A 21,367-nucleotide genomic window follows, 5' to 3' on the forward strand; every position below is an offset into this window, starting at 1 on the left:
ATCGTGTTTTCTGAGGTGATAGATAGGGTGATGACTCCCAACTGTAGGGTGATGACTCCCAACTGTAGGGTGATCAGGTGATGGTACTGTCACAATACTGACTGTGCTCTACTAGAGGTACACGGAGATGACTGGTGGAAGGTATTCAATCTCTAGTTGACCGTGTGTGAGGGGTGATCGTGTATTCTGAGGTGATAGCTAGGGTGACTCCCTACTGTCGGGTGATCAGATGATGGTACTGTCACAATACTGCCTGACCTCTACTAGAGGTACACAGAGACGACTGGTGGAAAGTATTCAATCTCTAGTTGACCATGTGTGAGGGGTGATCGTGTATTCTGAGGTGATAGATAGGGTGATGACTCCCAACTGTAGGGTGATCAGGTGATGGTACTGTCACAATACTGACTGTCCTCTACTAGAGGTACACGGAGATGACTGGTGGAAGGTATTCAATCTCTAGTTGACCGTGTGTGAGGGGTGATCGTGTATTCTGAGGTGATAGATAGGGTGACTCCCTACTGTAGGGTGATCAGGTGATGGTACTGTCACAATACTGACTGTGCTCTACTAGAGGTACACGGAGATGACTGGTGGAAGGTATTCAATCTCTAGTTGACCGTGTGTGAGGGGTGATCGTGTATTCTGAGGTGATAGATAGGGTGATGACTCCCAACTGTAGGGTGATCAGGTGAGGGGTGTGGGACCGTGTGTGAGGGGTGATTTAGATTTTTTTTGTTGTAACGTGTTTTGTGTTTAGCGTTGCGTGTAACGTGTCCTACAATCAGCTTTCATGAAAAAATTAAGTGAAATTTTCAATCCTCTCTACTTCTACTCGAGTTCAAAACCTCGAATTCAATTTTCAAAGCATGTCTAATCGTCAAGATATAATTCAACATCAAGTCACTCCCACTTTATTGAAAGTGTGTAAATTGCCATAAATTAAATGCGAAATTGAGTCGTTTAAGCCGCGTTATATTTAATTACCCCAGATAAAGGTTTCCTCGAAGATCTCGAGTTGGGAAAGTTAGACCCATAATTAGACCAAATCCTGGGATCTGCGTCACTGAGCCGACTTTCAAACTTAATACTTGGACTTTGTTTGTCTTCTAAATTCTAATTGTGCCTCCTTGAATCTCAATTGAGTTCGGAGAGAGAGAACTTCGCACGTTTATATAGAGTCTCCATTTATGTTAGAGAAGTGTAAATCTCCAATCTCCTTTGGTAGGGTTTTAACTTTTGAAGTATTTGCTTTAATTACATTACTAAACAATCAATTTTACGTTGACTCAAAAATGTTCTTTAGTTTTATGCTATTGAGAATGATCTGCTCCATAAATGACAAATTTGATAGTTTAGTTTTGATTATAGCCTGAAGTTACGGCCAAGAATTTGTATGTAAACTCTCTTTATAAATGTCTTCACCTTTGAGAAACATGTTTAATAAATCACGTACTATTTAGTAAACTAAATGAAATATCTCTTGAATTCTATTTTAATTCCTAATATTTATTTTAAAATTCACTAAATAATTTAGTCCCATTTAAACTTAAAATTATTCTCTTTTAAACCAAAACAAACACATAAATTGTTTCCAGGTACATTTCGATTATACAGTAACTACATTCGATTATGAATGGAGGTCCCTCGATAAGGAATGACAAATGACCTTGCCTGGAGCACTCCAGCTACTTATCATCGGTGATAAGAATCAAGCCAACATGTTCCAGCATGCGGTGGCGGTCTTGCTCCCGTGTACTTGCATATATCATTGATAAGATAGTGATAAGAAGATACATGATCAAGTATGTAGTGTTTGCATATCGAAGTTGTTCAGTTCTAATTGTCTGGGAATTTGTATTTGATAATGCACAATTGTTTGAGGTTTTGAAGTTAACAAACTTTTAAACTGCTGAATGATTTGACCGTTCTTACGACCAATTGTCACAAAAATATCAACTACTCATCGTTCTCAAATTAACCATTAATAGCTAGCCACACACAGTTTTCAATCATTTTTCATGCACAGTTGATATTACCAAGCTACGGTATAAGTATTATCTCGATAATGGACCATTTGTTGAGTAAGGTAGTGTCGACTATTCGAAATGTCGAACTATAGGGAGTGTATTGGGTTGCATTTACACACAGGGAGAGAATTTCAAAGAAAAGATAAAGCACACAAATTAAATTAATATAGTATAAGGCCTGACACTTTACGAAAATAAACAACATCAACTTACATCTCTACTGTACATTCTTTGGCTTCTTACTGTATAAATTAGTTTGTAATATTCAACTTCTTTTCACTTAAAATGTTAGGAAGAATTAAATCAATGGGGTGGTTAAGTTTAAATTTTTATAGTGCAAGAAAACAATAAGAAGGCTTTAGTTTTATGATCTCGGAGAAACCAGACATCGGGACATGTTATGTCATCACGGCCGATGTCGAACTATTGAGTTACTTCGCACTTGAGATATAAATATTCATCAATTTATTGCAAAAATAAAAATAAATGTTTAAGAACAGTAAAATTAAACACAATAATTGGGTTCGCAATTCATCGCCCAAATAAAGACTGTAGCTTTCTAGACTTTATTCGAAATGTTAGCTGGAAAGCTTTTTCACAATGAAAAGTGATGAATGACACATTTTTGACTAATCCTAACCCAACCCTTGACTGATAAATATTTTCAAACCGGGTAAACATGTAGAAGACATACTCATTATGTTTTTACGACTACAAGACCGACTTGTAGGGGACTGCGAGTGTCAAACTTGTGTTGGAGGTTCTTCATTTCCCTATGCAAATGTTAGTAATCACCCGCAGTGATAGACTGTCTGGGGTGTAAACCACTCCTGCAAGGTGATAAACTCAGATTAAGATTTGGAAACAAGAAGGGAGATGTTCACTCTGTATTGTTTTACGTTTTGTGTATTTATTCGTGGAAAATCGACTGTTTCTACGTCTTTTTGATTTTCCCCAAAATGGTCCACATGACAAAAATTCTCCCTCTGTAAACAAAATTTTATATTTTTACTGATTGAAGTAATGGAATAAAAGTAATTTTATAATTTCACTGTGCCTACAGATGTTATTTATAACAAAAGTTAAAGGAATACCAGTTAAAATACAAAATCAAAGTTAAATTACAAAACTAAACTAAAATGTTGCAACGTTCTGTTTTATAAAGTTAACAACATCAAACTCACCGATCCTTTGTAATAAGGTGAAAATCTATTAAAATAATTGTATGAAAATAGTAAAATTCAGCTATGGTAAGAGAATATGATTAATTGACCACCTTTAATGATAATGAAATTTTACCGTTTATTAAGCCTTGGTTAAAGGTTTTAGGAACTGAAATACAGAAAGCAAACTTTTGTCCAAAAAGTTGTTTGGCAAAACTGTTAATACTTGAACCGTGGAATAAACAACCCACTAATCATTACATACATTTATGACTCAAATGGTTATCAACACTCTATTTAATTCAAACAACCAATATGATCTACATTTTCTTTTTCTTCCCTAGTACAAAGCTAATCTGAGATTCGCCAACCCCTACATTTTCCTTCACCCTCTAATTTGTTCGAGCCACATTACCCTAATACCCCAGTACAACTGTGACTGTCACAGTGGCGATGTCGGCCAGTAGAGCCAGTGGGGCAAATACCCAAGGGACACCAGCCCCTAGAGCTGACGTGAGGAGCCACCGTTTCGTCCCTCCTTACCGATTTTCTGCTGTTATTGCATGGACTTTAAGGTTTATGTAGTCATAGTTGTTAAAACAAATTACAGGTACTGTACGTACGTTGTTTAGTAATTATAATGTCAAAATCATCCTTGTCCTAAAAAAAAACCTCGGGAAAGGTGAGGTTAAAAGTAGTAGTTGGATTTTTCAAGAATATTATGATTTCGAGAAATATTGTTTTATATCTTGAATTTTATGAGAATTGGTTGAATTTTTCTAAAACGTTTGTGTTTTAACAAAATTACTAATCCATGGTTAAAAACATAAAATAATAACTTTAAAACACAACCAACCATAAATAGTTCTGCTGAATCGACAAAATTGAGATAAAACCTCTCCAATCCAACCCACTACCATTGTTTTCAGTCCAATACTTATTCGACATCATATAGTTTAATAGTAAACCAGAAATTTTAGTAGTGTATGCTTTTGAAAAGCTGTACATATATTTAACGTAGGGGGCCCCTGGATTAGTATATATAATGACAATATGATAGTATAATTTACCTCGTCATGTAATCCAAATTTGTAAAATCAGCATGTAGGTCAATCAACTGGTCTATAAATTTGGGTTACATGACGTGCTAGACTATAATCATCATATTTGTGCTTTGCATACGATCTCGTCGGGACTATACATTTCTTTACTGCATGATGAACGTCTTTGAGTCAAGAAAATGTTTATAATCCAACAAATTATTTATTTTTCTTATAAAGATTTTTCCGAACCTATTACACTCAGTAAGAACTAAATCTTGAAGGAGTGAAATTTCCAAATTCAAAAATCTTTAAAACCAAATCCCTTATCACCTTAAAGCCCTCCACGACCCGCCCTATCTCGGCTGTTATTTTTTCCTTTGACGAGCCGCCAACTCTTTTTATTATTCAGCGTAATATTAGTATGCAGCGAGTGGCTGTAGCTATGGCGGTTCGGCAAAGTTTCCTCGAAATCTGATTTGTATACATTAAACTAACGTCTGCCTCTGTTTGTGAACTCTCCAACTTTGTCTGATATTCTGCTTCTGTCTACCTTTGAATCATTCAACTGAGGAAGTGTTGTATATTGGAGAATAAAGAATATGTTTCCTCCAGTCTGTAGAGAATCTAGAATCATCTACACTATTTTGCCATTACAACAATACTTAAATTTTGCTTGTTGTGCTTTCGCATAATTTAAAATAATCTTATAATTTACTTGAGCCTACGTATTTTTTCAAAATAATTCAGGGCGATTGAAAAGACTTTCATAGCTTTTCCATGAGATTGTGTTAATTTCTTTACATAATATATTTTTCCAAATTAAAATATTTTCCAACATAATTTGTATCACGGAGATGCCCATAGTACTGTACCTAGTTAAAATTTAGTAAATTAAACATTCTAGGTTAAACACCTATTCAAAACCGTGAGCCTTGTAGAAATTTTAAAAGGAGACAATTTTACGATTTATATTAACATAAACCTGTTGTTTATCATTTGAATCAGGAGTACCTTAATTTTCATTATCAGTATCTCGCCTATCTGACATTTACAGGTAAGTATAAATTTTTTTCTGATGGTTTAAATCCACTTCAAGTTAGTTATTAATTCAATCCCGATCCTAGATAAACATGTTTATGTATCTCTAACACCTTTTATAGCCAATAATCTTTGTAAATTTGGTCAGAAATAACTCCCTTGCGAACTTAAACCAAGAAAGATTTTACACAACAAAAGTCTTGAAACTTGAAAAACAACTCAGCTATGTTTGAATTGAAGAATCAAATTTTCTTTTGCGTAATTAGTTTCTACTACCTGCTTTTTTATATTACTCACAACTTTCTCTAAAAAATACATTAGTGATTAAATCAACAGTTTCAACTGTAGAGTGACAACACCTACTCTATATTCACCCCTGGACATTCGGACACTCCGTAACTCACTTTGGTCACTCATTGTTGTCCTCTTCCAATCAGACGATCACTGCTTGTCATTGGGCTTTGTAGTCACTAACTTAGTTTTCCTAACCCCCCTCCCCACCTTACCCAACCCCCCAGACTCGCTAACACTCTCTCACACCGATAGCCTCTACGGCAATCGTTAAAAAAAGATTGGATCGTTAGGGTTTGTTAGCTTTTCTGGGGTTTTACAGGTCCACAGATGGGACTGGTAGGATGGGTAATTATTTCAAATGTGTTAAAAGTAATTCTAGCTTTTTCTTTTTTGATAAAGCTTATTAACAAGCTAATTAACCTTATATGTAGTAACTGATGAAATACTGAAAGGTAAGTCGGAAAAGGGATTGAAACCCCCTAAATAAAATACCTTTTCGATAAAAAAAAAACCTTTATTATGTTTTCTTGAGCCCTCCGAGAAATTGGGGTTTGGATTTGCCTTTTATATGTACAGATATTTTCTAATCACACAATAAATAAGTATTTATATCCATTTGAAATACTGTCGTTAGAGATCTATGAAATACAAAATTTAGAGAATTGGCAAGTTTATGTAATGTATTACTTGTCAAAGGTATTAATGGTATTACATTGCGAGATTTATTTAGTTTTAAATCATAGCTGGTCGTTATGTTTTTAAATTTACAAAATGAACATTGTTTAAGTTGTAAAAGAGTCTACCATCTTGTCTTGTTATTAAATAAAAAAAACATATCTAATTTCAGTATATACGGGCAAAGACAATATATAAGCACATATACTGTTGGTATGTTGAAGATTTGTATTTCTCAAAGATTCAATAAGATTTGATCAAATTTTATGGATGACATGGGAACTTAGTGGCCTGTGAGAACTAAATATTTCTAAAATATTTAAAAACATTACTTAGTGTCTTTGAACAGCCAGTGTATGTAGCCTACAGTACTAATATGGTCCTGGTGAGGAAAAATCATAGATCAGACAAATTATTAACAACAAAAATCACAAAAATAATTTTTATTTACAATTTAATACTAACTTCGCCCGCAGCTTTTCCCCATTTCTCCAACCTCAGACAGCTGTAGACCTCAGTATTAATGTTGTGCTATATCGCGGACGCGGCAACATATTTCAATCCGGCGTGAAATAAATATGAAACGAGGGTGAATCTCTGGGGTGGAATAAAACGCTAAAAAGTCTGACAACAAGAATCAGAAGCCTCCTTATCTGCGGCTCTTAAATCATCTCGGGGCGGTAAAAATTGCAGCCCTTTCTGGTCTGCATCGTTAATTCATTTTTATTATCATCCAAGGCGTTGTTGAGTCATTATTTATAAAGTAACCCCCCTTGTACCCCCCTACAGGGGCTAATCGTCACCCCATCCACCCCGGTAGAGGAAAAAGTGTTTTGACTGTAATTAAAGAAGTTTTAAAAGAATATTTTACAATGTCTTGTGAAAAGAAAATTTTTTTCATTAGAAACGAGTATGGCATTCGTGGCATTATCAAAGTGTTAAGCTGATACGGTTTACCATAAGCTTACAGTAGGTGCAGAACGATTTGAATCTAATTGTATACATGCTACAAACATACAGTAGATTTTCAGATATTATCTTATTCATCAATTAAAATTATTTTATTTAATACCAGCAACATAGCCTGTTGTGGTTAAATACAACGGTCTCTAGAAAAATAACAGTTATGAAATCCATGTACCACTTTACTTACTAAGAGGCGGTTCACGAGTACGGGGTTTCGTGGCCCGCGGTTATCGTTGATCTCGACCAATTTTAACCGACGGTCAAAAAATGGGTTCACGACATAGAGCGTTAGCCGAGATCAAGCTTAGCCGAGACCAACGCTGGCCGTCGATCAAGAGCGGGGATTAACTGGGAATTTTCGTTGGGAGGTTGGCAACAGCCACCTGCCGGGCCGCTGCTCGCGGTCGACAAGCCCCAAAACAAGAGGATGACATTGCATCATAATGATGGGTTCATAAATTATTATAATTAACAGAGTATTTACTGATATCGTATAAAAGGTTGTGGACTTGCACTTGAATTCATTTTATACTAAAGTTGAAGGTTACTCAATTTATCATTGAATTATGAATAATACACTTTTACTGAATACATTGAATCGGGAAAATGCAATTATGTTTTAAAAAAGTTTATACAAATCTTGGTAATGTTTGCAATAAAATTCGATTACCAATCATGTTCAAAAATAAGACATACTTTATCAGGTTTGCAGTTGTATCCAAACGTTCAAATTATTTAATAAAATGACTGCTCTTTTCAAAGATTTATGAATATCTTTTATGTATCAGTAATTTGTATAAAAAATAAATTTGGAGCAACAACTGGCTATTATAGGAGCAGAGATGCCTTCATACGTATACAGTAATAAACGTAAATATAAAATGGCAAACCTACAATAACATTTTATGACACCAAGATCTTTTTAATCGGTTCACAATTGGGGCTACAAACAGCAGGCCTAAGAACTAAGCCCCTACATGAGCGCGTGCCAGACGGGCAGAGCGCAGCCCTAGCATGAGAAAACAGGTTATAATTTCAAAAAATATTTTGTTATAATACAACGTTTTGTATATTTAACTATAGAATTTATTTTTTACCTCAGCAAATTGAAGCAATTTATTGTAAATCCCGATATGACAAATATTAAGACATTATCAGATGAAAAGGTCTTTCTTTAACAAATCTTAAATCATAAACATAATAATATAAACATATAATTTAAAACATACGAAATAAAATTTGGATACTTAAATAAAATGACATATTTTTTATATGAATTTTATGGCGGAACAAAAGTTGAACTAATTTTATACAATAAAAAATCTTAGACAAACCTAACAGTGTTTGATGGAACCATTTTTATTTTGATATTATTCAGCTGAAATAAAAGGATTCAAAATTGCTAAAATAAATATAAATAATTTACAAAATAAGATTCGATTGCAATTTAAATCTATATGAATATGTTAAGCTATTAGTTATATTTTTACTTAGTAATAATTAATCAAAATGCCTCAACTGTTACTTTTTACGATGTTTTGCATGTTTTCGGCTATCAGTAGTAAAAAAATTAAAAAAATAAATATCATGTTGAGGGTAATGAAATTGTTCGGAATTTAATGGCGAATCCGAATATAACATTCTTTTTGCTAACAAAAAAACAATAAACGAGCAAATGAGATAATCCCGACATGATGTCACCTTAACCCTGCCCCCTAGCAGGGTTAAGTTGAAGACCAAAACCATTGTTATTTACGCTCGAGATTATCCAGTTTGCGCTAGACCATGACTCGTGAACCCGACATTTGGCCCGGGGTTTTCTCTAATTGAACCCGTGAAGCCGACTTTTTGCGCTCGGGTTTATCCCTGTCATAAAATGGTACAGATTAAGCCCATAACTTTAGAAACACAAACATAACATAAGGAACACACTTTAACCATAAATGCAAATTGTGAACAACAACATGCAAGCAACGAAAAATTAATTAAATAACAATACAACAATACAATATCAGCTGTTAAATTATCAAGACATGTTTCATATGATTAGATGATGCATACTGGCAAAACATTTAACATAAGGAATTAATAATATATTTTATAAATAATTAAGTCACTAGTGTTGCTAAAAATACGGAATCCAGTTTTGTTGGTTTTTACTCATATTAAATACAATGTGAGTGGTTTATAGCCATAAAGTATTTTTTTCATGGACGTATTCAATTTATTATCACCGTTTTAGCTATTTACCCAAAAATTACACTTATAGTCTATTAAGAATATTATAAATTAAATATATACAGTAACCGTATTTATTACTGTGGTTCTACTTTCATCTATAATATTAAAACGAAACAGCGTTTTTTTATTTCACGATTCTGAATCAACCACTGGACGGATTTTCATGATTTTTGTGTTGAAAGAAAGATAATTTTAAGAACTAGGGAATGTTGAAGCCATAATTTTAGTTTAGGGTCCCAGTTTTTTAGAAATTAAGTTTTAATTTTTAAAAAGTCTAGCAGCCGACGCTAAGATTGTAGACTAGATTTTGGCATAAAATAATTTGCTTAACATAACAGCCGTAAACATTCAGCTTTTGCGTCACAAATTAAGCATTTGGATAAAAATGTAAAGACATACTTAGGGTTGACTTATTTATATTATGTGTAATGCTAATTCAACCTGGAGGCGAGTTAGCGCAGCGAACGAGTTCCAACCTAAAGGTGAGTGAGCGTAGCGAACAAACTTCAACCAGGACGTGATTGAGCCATGCGAACGAGATAATCTTGAAAATTAAGAAGTTAAACGGGGCAAAGCCCGCGGGTAACAGCTAGTTTTGTTTTAAAATAAAAGCCCATCCCATTATTGGAGTAGTCGTATACTAACTGAAACATACCAAAAGATTATTAACTAATATATCATAACTAATTCTGCATTATAATTTTGTAATTTTTGTAATCCTAATTATATGTCCTTACGTTAAACTTTTCACTTTAACTAAGATAATTTATTTTATTTTAACCATAATTATTACTGACTGTTACACATTAACCTTTAAAACCCCCTAATTATTTAAAATACCACCCCCTTCTATCTAGCATGTAAGTAGTGGCAGCCCGCAGATACAGCCTTATCAGTGTTATCAGGGCCATAGCGCACGTGTGTGCCGCTCTCGTATAAAGTTTATGAATTAAGGGCCCATTAAGATGTGCAGATTATGTATAAATAATACAGCCGTCTATTGTTTCTTGGAGGGTGGCGCGGTGTATAGGTCCCGCTAGGCCGCATATCGCTCCACTGATAAGGGCTAATTGAAACCAAAGTGGCCCCCATTAACTCAACCAGCAGGTAAACGTTGGTAATTTGTTACCCTTGGGCTACCCCCCCCCCCTGAACAACCCCCTTAGACCCTGAGTTACATCCCTTGGTAATTCATTTCGGTCAATTGCTGTTTGCTGTGCCAAGTTGTGTCAAATGTACTCAAATAATTCATTTTCAGGGTGGTTTTAGTGTGATCTCGTAGCTCGAAGGTCACTGGTTCGATTTTAAACGAGATAAATTCTGGATTCAGATGTAATTTGTCACTGTGCTAATAATTAATTATGCTATCTAAGGTTGGATAGTATTAAAACTAGGGTTAGGACTGTTCCTTAGCAAAAAGTAAAATTGCAATTGGTGTGAAAAAAATTGAAATAAAATGAGCTCCTAACATCCCCAAATGAGGACTATGCAGATTTAAGCTACAGTAATTACTTAATCCTAACCCAACATAAAATGGTTTAAGAATTAAAATGGGGCAAGAGTTCGCATGGCGAAAAACACCCAAAAGAAATATTAGAATTAAAATTAATTAACTCATAACCCTACTAAATAAAAACAATGGGGATTCAAGCTAATGACTTAATATTATCCAACATAGAATTGTTAAAGTTAACGATTTATCACAGTTAAGATCGTTTCCTTACGAAAAGTGTAAGACATGCAAATGGAGCATATAAGCAAAAAGTTAATAAAAATTTAAAAATAAATACCTATAACGGTACTGAAAATGCTACTTTAACGTATGTAACGTTATAATTTTTTGCGTGTAATGGTTAATTCAAACACTTGTGGAGACATAAATGAACAGTGAAAGACAAAAACTTAAAGCAATTTTATTAGTATAAACATAAATCATTCAACCCCAATCGTGTAGCAGACCTTATACAACACTCAAATACGAGACAATTGACAATTTCATGGTGTCTGAAAAGTTGATTTTGAAATATTTCCCAACCCCTGAGGGACCCAGTTAAATTTTGCGGTCCCTTAAACGAATGTGCATTTCGAATAAGGGTGAGGGCGGAGGTGTTTACCCTTCTAGTTAGCTTTGATTGGTCCATGTGTGAGTGTGGGGATCAGCTGATCAGCTAGACAATTGGAAATATATTTTTTCCTGGCATAAAATAATAAAATTTGTGTACTTATGTAACTTATATAACTTTTTTGACCTTGTTCTCTGGACAAATGTAAGTCTTATTTGTAGCATCCAGATCACTCAAACTTTCAAGGCACCCTACAACCGTTTACTGTAAAAACGCTATCACTAGGACTGTGTGCCTGCATTTGTACGACTAGGCAATATAAGCTCAGCACCCATATTGCGTTAGAGGATACGCGGGCGCTTCTCATGTTCCACGAGACTACCCTACTGAAATATCTATATTGCCAAACCGTCGTTTGAAAAGGGATTTTATAAGTTGAATCACACTGAAATGATTGAGTTCCACAATGTTACGTGTTTCCAACAATTCTAAACGATCTAAATATGAATATAAAAAAGACATTATAATTTGTAACTGTATAAACAATTTAAAACATGAACTTCATCGCAAAGTGTATTTTACAGATCTTTTGCATATGTCTCAATAGCACATAACCTGTATCTAGAAACCATTGTGTTTAATTACAGCCTAACACATACTGTTTACAGTATATTATGTAAATTTTCAACGTATTTAGACTCCAAAAGAACATTATTTTAGTGTCTATATCACCGTAATTTAAAATTAAAGAAATAGTCGAAACCCCTAAACCTTTTTAGATATACTGGAAATTTAACATATTTTTTCTCTCGCACTAAAGTCCGAGATGTTAAATTCATCAATGGACTGGAAATCAAGGATGTGCAATTTTCTGTCTGTAACCCTAGACTCGGGAGGCCTATTATTGGTCACCAGCCTAGCAGACAGACAGATGCCTAATCAGCCGTCAGAGCCACTTGATTAGACCCTATTTACTCCGGCTGGGGTCTCTCCCCTCCATCAACATATTTATGTTTCATTTTATCAAAATCCAAGCCTCTCGTTGCAGTGCAAACACGCGGAAAATCTAATATCACCAGAAATCTTCACCGACTGTGACGGGAATGAGAATGCGGTAGTAGTGCCTTTGATTGTGGCACCGGTAGTTTTCATGTTTGGAAAGAGCTTGTTGTATGGATTAATATCGTGTTTATACAATAACGTGATAAATGTGCAGTGAACGAGATGTTGGGTGGTTGAAAGTCCTTTTAGAACCTTAGGATTTTAAAGTCTTATAACAAAGAAGAATTTGTTTGGAACTCTAGTGTGAAAAGTGTTTGGCTCGTTAATATTTGTTTCGGTGTTATTAGACGAAAATAGTGATTTGGTACTGTGGAAGCGTAAATATTATAGTAGGCTACCTATCAAATGATTAATTTAGGATTTTTACAAGTCCGAAATAATGTCTGGACCGTACAGTAGTATCAAAAGAATTTGATTTTGGACATTTAATTTATTTGCAACAACTGTACGAGTCTATACTTTACTTAGAGACTTCTTGGTAGTTGGTACAATTTGTTTGTTAAGAGATCGGTTATACAACTCTTCATGATGCAGGTTCAGTTTGGTTATTATTACAGAAGCACATTCAACTTCAACGTAGGTTAGGCTTGGTTTCCTAATTTAAAGTTGTTTTTTTATTGTACAACTGGCTACGACGTTACTTTGAAGGCATGACCTGAGAAAAAATATGTTTTTCATAATAATTATTTGGGCATATAATTTTAAAGACTGCATTGTTATTGTTAAATTTTTTATTTGACGGGCAGTTTCTTTTTTACTAGATTTTTTTTACAAAAAGCCCTACTATAGTACTGTCAACTTGAAATTTCAATTCCTTTGACGTGCGTTGGCAGCACTGGTTGCATCCATCAGCTGACCGTGTCTCGCGTCGCGTACGTTGGTTACACTGACAGTGGCCGTCAGCTGATTTCACGCAGGAGAGATTCCGATCATCCGTCTTTTCCCGGCATTCCCTTCGTGATGGACTATGTATGGTCATTGCGACGGAAACTGGAGGGAAATAGCGTTGAACCTAAGTAGGAATTTAAAGTAATCTTACCGACAGGAAATACAATTAATATTCATAAAATGAGTGATAGTTTTGTGATAATGTGTTCAATAATAAAAACAGTAAACAACACATTAAGTTCAGGTTTAAGAAGGCTATGGAAATCCACATAGTCATTACATAACTTACATGGAGCGCACAATATCCCAAAGATTTTTATCACAGTTAATTATCGAGAATGCCAGGATCATTGACTTTATTGGATACTGAAGTAAAAATTTCCATTATATAGACTAGTAGCATGTTGTTTATTGCAATAGAACAATGTTGTGCTAGCCAGTTTCTCTAGAATGTCTACCTTAGTTTTTTTGCTATACGATGGACTGTTTGATCTGCCATTGAAGATGTTCTCATTTATAATAATTTTTCCTTTCAATTCGGCTTGGTAAAAAGATTGAGTTTTTGACCGAAATCAGCAATTGATGTCAGCGCACTCTGTTGGGGGCAGATCTAAACTACATACATCCGTTTTTATTCTGAAACCCACAACTATGTTAACACAAGAATAGGACGTCTACTATCTCATTAGTCACTACTACTTATAGCAATTAATATATCCATCGTTGAAAGAATCCTCTCCAGAACAAGACAGCTGGAAACCTAAAATCACATTCATTTAACATATAATTTGAAGCATAAACGAATCAGATACAAACTTTTAACCCAATTACAACCCACAGCGTGTAAACAAGGGGAAACTTGCTAACATCACAACAATCACAGTTAACTCGCTTAGTAGAAACTGAGACTCGAGGTCCCGGTAATTAGTACAGGGGGGTGACCCTGGCTAATTAGACAAATGAGCTCGTCATCGATATGAGGGGAGAAGAAAAAATGTCTTTCTCAGGGACAGTTCCGTCAGAATCGTTCTCGGGTGTAACTTGACAATCTGGTCTTGAAGTGAGGGGAGATGATTCTCGCGCTCACTGGTCCGAGCAGAATTTAATAGTTTTTAGAATTCTCAGAGTTCAGAATTCATTGGTGAAATATCCAATTGTTGTGTTTAAGGTATTTCACGATATAGGAATGGTTTCGTTTGCAAAATTAAATTTGATCGGTTTGGAATTTTATAGCTTACTTCACATGGTCCCTTCTAATTTAAGCTGTTGTTGGTGATATTGTTATGTAACCTATTGACATCATGGTCAAACCTAAACCAAAGAACACAAGGTTTTTTGTTTGACGGTCTCCAGAAATAAAAACTATAATTTTTCAAACTAATGAATGTCCTTATGCAGCGTTGGTTGAGTGAAGTATTGACTAACCATGAGAATAGAGACAGTGTTCTTTTAGGTTCGCCTAAAATACTATTACAAACCATACAGGAAAAAAAATGATTACCAACAGAAATTGTATAGTGATTTCTGTACGATTTCTGTTGGTAATTAATTTTATTAGGTCTAAACATATCAGTATTACGACAGAAGCCAGCAGAAGCAACAATTTTATGCAAATCTGTACTTCTTCAAACCATTTGGTTTTTTGTAAGCTTTACAAAATCAAACAACAACAATGAATACCAAAGGCTCGCATTTTAAAGATTTATTGCAGTGTTATTCGTTGTTCTAAATCACAAAGTAATTCCTGATAGGTCCTAAACAACATATTGTTTTTTACTACCTACCTGAACTACCCCTAAACCACCTCAGTGACGTCACGCTTATCCTCAGACGAACCACTCAAGGTCCGATCCAAAGCCCAGATCCGCAGTAAGCCTCGATACATAATGCAACAACCGTGTCGTTTTTAAATTTTGAAAAATGATAGCGTCCCCTGACAAATGGGGCACGGCTGTAATGTCGTCATTTTATTTCTCCCCTGGATCATCACATTTTGACACCCCTCCCCCTCCTTTACAACTTTACATCTGTATTTTACCAGTGGATCTGTTATCGCGATTTAAACAACTTATGTTTTGCTGAATCGTATTTTTTTATATCCCACTTTTGTTCTTGAATCAAAATCGTATTCAGGAAACGATGAGTAGCTTACGGTAAGTCTAACAAAATTAAACTCTACAGATTTGTTTATTACGCATAACAAATACATTAACTTAATAATAATTTAATTGAAACCATGATGAAGAAGGGGTAAGCTAATTTTTGTAATTGTGATCAACTACAAAAATGCTGTCGAATCGTCGGTCTGATATAAAGGTAAAGAAAGTATTTGTGATTTCAATTTGTCGTAATTGAAGAATACAAAATCAATCGACATTTTTTATTGCTTTGGGTAGGTCTACTGTAACTATGCTAATGATGACTTATGGCTTCTGGTGACTTATGACTAGTCATCCTGCTTACTAATCCTACAGAATCGTGGAAATTTTAGGTAGTAGGTATTTCTTGTGATTTCCTATCTTCAAACATTTAAATAACTTCTGGATGTTGAACAACACCCAGCCCATTTACGGTTTTTGTTGGGATTCTTCTGTTTCCACTGATTGCTAAGAGAGATTAAGCACAATTTTATTCGTTATTTGTAATTTCCAATCTAATGATAGGACCATGGCACCTACGCAGGAGGTAGTGTCATCTCCAAACCAAAGAAAGGACCGTGGCACCTACGTAGGAGGTAGTGTCATCTCCAAACCAAAGATAGGACCGTGGCACCTACATAGGAGGTAGCAGAATCTCCAAACCAAAGATAGGACCGTGGAATCTACATAGGAGGTAGTGTCATCTCCAAACCACAGGACCGTGCCACCTACATAGGAGGTAGTAGCATCTCCAAACCAAAGATAGGACCGTGGCACCTACATAGGAGGTAGTGTCATCTCCAAATCAAAGATAGGACCGTAGCACCTACATAGGAGGTAGTAGCATCTCCAAACCAAAGATAGGACCGTGGCACCTACATAGGAGGTAGTAGCATCTCCAAACCAAAGATAGGGCCGTGGCACCTACATAGGAGGTAGTGTCATCTCCAAACCACAGGACCGTGGCACCTACATAGGAGGTAGTGTCATCTCCAAACCAAAGATAGGACCGTGGTACCTACATAGGAGGTAGTAGCATCTCCAAACCAAAGATAGGACCGTGGCACCTACATAGGAGGTAGTGTCATCTCCAAACCAAAGATAGGACCTAGGCACCTACATAGGAGGTAATGTCCTCTCCAAACCACAGGACCGTGGCACCTACATAGGAGGTAGTAGCATCTCCAAACCAAAGATAGGACCGTGGCATCGATTTGTCACACCGCGTGTCTCGCACACGCTCGCCACAAAACAACTGAGAAATGAGAAAATGAGAAAACTCGCCACCGGTTGACGTCCTGTAATAGCTTCAATTTCTCGCGGCGTGCGAGGAAAATGCACACAAAATATAGCTTTTTGTCTGCAGGTCTTTGTGAGACATGTGCGGTACAATGTACAATAGAGTGGGCAGCATGTCGGACCTGCTAGGAAAAAAAAATTCTAATTTTATCACATTGTTTGTAGTATTATTGGGTTATTTAAATAATTAGATGAACGTTCAAGGGCAAAGTTTATGGAGCGTTTGATGTTAGAATCAGCTACGAACAAAAATTCCATGTAGTTGAATCCAAAAACTCGTGAAAATTCCACATAGTAGATATTTTATTGAACTAAAGTATGATAAATCGGTGTAAAATTTCTGTCGCGCTTAAAACACTTACGACAGTGACGTAGCCAGGGGGGGTCCTGGGGGTCCGGACCCCCCCCCTTCTGGTCCTAAATATAATATTCTTTAGTTAAATTATACGTATAACTATATAATAATACTGGATTGACGTTGGGGTTGATTATTTTCAATGCCAGGAGAGCTAAAAAATACCGTTTTAGGGCCTATATTTTCTAAATTTTCCAGGACCCCCCCCCTTCTACCTGGGCCCGGTCAGTCGACCCCCCCCCCCCCCCTATTTTGAAATCCTGGCTACGTCACTGCTTACGAGTGTCTAAAAGGCTATATTTTCTACTAATAGTCTCCGGTGCTCACGTATTGTTATCTAAGAAATCGTGATTCTAACATTGACAAGAATCGTTTGGAAATCACTCGGATCGAAATCAATAAATTACCTCTTTTATGCATTCCATCCGGCGAATCCAATTAAAAAACCATATCCATCAACCTACAACACGGAAATTTCAACATCCTTTTATGCTAAATAGTAACAAACTTTTCCCTCCAAAATTAAAAATTTATGATAAAAATTTATTTACATTATTTACAAAATAACAAAAATCCTGCTACAATAGCTTGTTTCCGCAATTCATCCCCTGAACCGTTGACCATTAATCCAGCCCTAGTCACTGGAGAGTTGAGGACGTATTTTAAAGCAGTCACAACCCCTTTGTCGACCGATGGAATTAAGATATGCCAATGAGCGACGTTGAAGTCCTGTCTTACAATTAGTCTCAACCCCCCCCCCCCCTCCACCACTTGCACCCTTCAGTGCGATGTGGTGATTGTGATCAGGTGGAATTGTTAAGGGTTACACTTGTGTGTAGAATATACTGTACATTGGCGTTCGGAGTTTAAGAGGTTACAAATGGGAATAGTATAATTATTTAATAGGAAAGAATTAGTTGAAAATAATAAAATAATAGACAAAACAACACAGATATTAAATTTAAACAATTGTAGGTGAGGTAGTATTTTTCACGAGATACTGTAAGGATGTTACGTTTTTATTTAATTAATTGTTGTTCACTACCAACAATGTGTTTGGTACTGAAACAAACACGTATTTTCTTTTAATTTGTCTTGCCACGAAGATGACGTCATATCAATTAGTACAGTTTTAGAAACGACATCTCCATTTTACCTCGTTAAAAGTTCGTGTGCATTCAATATTTAGGTGATTTTTAACACATTGTATACACAAACCCTTCGTTATCTAGTCTAGGGAGTTAAGGATACAGAGTTTTTATTCTGTATAGGTGTGTGACTTAGATATGATGCAAACAACCTCTTATCAAAATGATTATGTTGAGTTAAAGTATACAAATTTAAAATGTTGAAGCCACGGAATCTTAGAAATAATTTAATGGGAAAAAAATTGCTGACTTATGTTATGTATTGTTGAAATTTAAGCAAGTGCAAATTTCCATACACCATTGAATTATGGTGTATAATCCTGATAATAGAAATTTCACTTACCTGGTTTTTATGGTATCAACTTTTACTATATCAAATTGTAACCATTTTACAATACTTTAGTGCCACCTAAATGTGGAGTGGAGTAGTAATATTACTGTTGGTGTCCTGTTTAGGATGGTGAACACGCATGGCCTGTCCCTAGTACATGAAGAACTTCAGCACGGCAGGTCAGAATACTTACAGTTCCTTATCATTAACCCACTAACGTAGCTGTAAGAAGATATTATAGCATTCTATTGTACCATAAGAGTAAATTATAATGCCTAAACATTGAGGACTAGATTTTGAAATATTTCCTTTTGTCAAAAGCTGTTTTATTTAATTATTAATAAAGGACTACGTTTTCATTAAATTCACGTTGATACAAGTTAATAATTTTATATCAAGTTGCCCCTCTCGTAGGCCTATATTTCTTCAAGGACAATATCATTAATTTTTAGTTGTTGTGTTGATATTGTTTTTTAATGCAGCTGTGTAAAAAAATAAGGCGTTAAATTTGTGCACCTTTTCTATAGCAGTCGCGTTATTTTTTATTCCCACGATAACTAAATTAATAATACTGTAATAGTATTCTGCTCAATCAAAACTATCAAACCTACTACATAATTGGTTGGACTAATAGAAACATTAGATTTTATTGGCATTGGCTTTAAATAGTGCAAATATACGTTTCGTCATATTTTAAAGAGTGATGCCCATTCTAATTATTGTGTTTAATGTTGTTTACATAAAATTTCACTGATATCGACTCAATGGCTGTCTTATTTTTATTAATAGACTAATATTTAACTTGTCCATTGCACTGTCTTGAAATGCATTTAAAAAATTACGTTTAGGCCTACCTATTTTATACACGACGGAAAACAATGTTTCACAAAAAGATTTTATAAATTGCATTTAATCACGTATAAAATTAAATGAACGAATGAATTATGTACATGATTTGTTGTAATAAATATATAATTCATTTAAAAAACTGTGTGAAATGGTATTTATGCAATATGGACGCAATATGGAAATTTGACATAGTATATCGAAGTCATCCACATCCATCTTGTATTGTCTTGAAGTATTACAATTTTATTAACCATAAATGTATGTTATTTTTGTAAATGGTATTGCTGTTGAAAATAAAAATAAAATAAATCAGAGCTTAAAAGGAGATAGTTGAGGAATACCACACATGATTTTTATCGAATATTACTAAAAAGTATACATCATGATGAAGAGGACCTTTTCTACCAAAAATTGTAGAGAATGTAGAGACACTACTGGTATTTATTATACTTACGTTTTATTAACTCCCCCTCTAATATCAAAACAATTTTAAGCAAATAAAAACTATTAGAGCTCCAACATCTACTTTAACATTTAATAAAACCCAGCCCTGAGAAACCCCCGCAGATAAAGCAAACATTGTGATAAGGCTGCGCGTAATTCAGGTAGCCAATAAAAATATCGGTAAGGTGGCGTGGGGCGCGTTCACAGGTGAAGACATAATGAGGGGCCGGCCGAGCACGTGCCGCTAGCCAATCAGCGTTAAGTAGGCGGAGTCACGGAGTCGCCCGATCGCTCACGGACCTTCCCGATCTGTCACGACCTAGTCACATTGTCGTTTGTTCATTATTGTCTTTCGGTTTTCCTCCAGAGCCTACTTAGGGCGACTTTTTCTCTGAGATATTCAAGTTGTCAAGTTTTTCCAAGTGTTTTCGCGTGTGTGATGTTGCCGTACCATCAGGGTGTTATGGACTACGCCGTTACTTCCTCTTTTCAGCGACTTCCAGGGCCGCACTTGCAGACTTCCGCCTTCAGCCACTCTTGGTTCGTACCGGCGGATCTCTGTGTACCCTTCAAACAGAATCAGACGCTCCTCGAGCCAGGGCATGTCATTTTGTCTATATACTTCACCGTAGGTTATAGTCCGTTCCTGTTTGGTTGGCCAAATTGTAATCTAACAACATACCTTTAAAATAACCATGAAAACCACTTAAAGCACTTCAAATATCACTAACTATTATAAATTAACATATACTGTATATTATTGGAGACCTCACAACTAACCTATACAGCTAATTGTTACCAACCAAACGGGAACGTACAGTAGTGCACTTTGTTGTATGAGCTATTGTGTGTCTTGTAAATACTCACGACTCGTAAAAAATACGAAGACTGTTCTCTCTCTTGTAAATACATCAGTTTTACCAGTAGCATTTGTTTCACTCAGTTTACGAAGTCTTTTAACTCCTGAATGAATTGTTGAACTACACTTTCATACGAACAGAAAGCTGGAACTTGTAAACAAAAGGATATAAATACACCATGCAAGTTTGTACAGAACACATGTGGCATGTTAGTCTTGTGGTTAGTCTTACAGTTTGGTACAGTACAATAGTCTACTTGCTTGCATCTGGCGTTACAGTCGAGGAAGCGGATCTGTCTATAAGTTAACAATTAGTATATTGGTTGACCAATCATACTGACGTCACAGTCTTTTATACAAGTTTGTTGCATGTGAAAAAACAATTTGAGGGTGTGTTTAACTATATCAAGTTGTCGGTTAAAACAACTGGAAGATATTCCAGTTTGATAATGTTGTCCTGATTAACATGTGTGATAAGTAT

General features: G+C 35.4%; 1 protein-coding gene across 2 annotated transcripts in view; it reads left to right on the plus strand.

Annotated features, from left to right (window-relative positions):
- The window catches only part of LOC128991741 (protein trachealess-like), a 217,135-nt gene that overhangs the window by 146,256 nt on the left and 49,512 nt on the right, over positions 1 to 21,367 (plus strand). The window contains exon 4 of one of the 2 annotated variants that reach the window (XM_054414894.1): positions 18,860 to 18,913. In XM_054414894.1, coding sequence (XP_054270869.1) covers positions 18,860 to 18,913 — 54 coding nt within the window. Of the gene's footprint in view, positions 1 to 18,859; positions 18,914 to 20,264; positions 20,568 to 21,367 lie in introns of those variants that run through there. The other variant, XM_054414895.1, reaches the window with a different exon arrangement.

The sequence above is a fragment of the Macrosteles quadrilineatus genome, unplaced genomic scaffold (assembly GCF_028750875.1).
Source record: "Macrosteles quadrilineatus isolate MER2022 unplaced genomic scaffold, UCM_ALF_1.0 Scaffold_4__1_contigs__length_99947679, whole genome shotgun sequence".
Lineage (NCBI taxonomy): Eukaryota > Metazoa > Arthropoda > Insecta > Hemiptera > Cicadellidae > Macrosteles > Macrosteles quadrilineatus.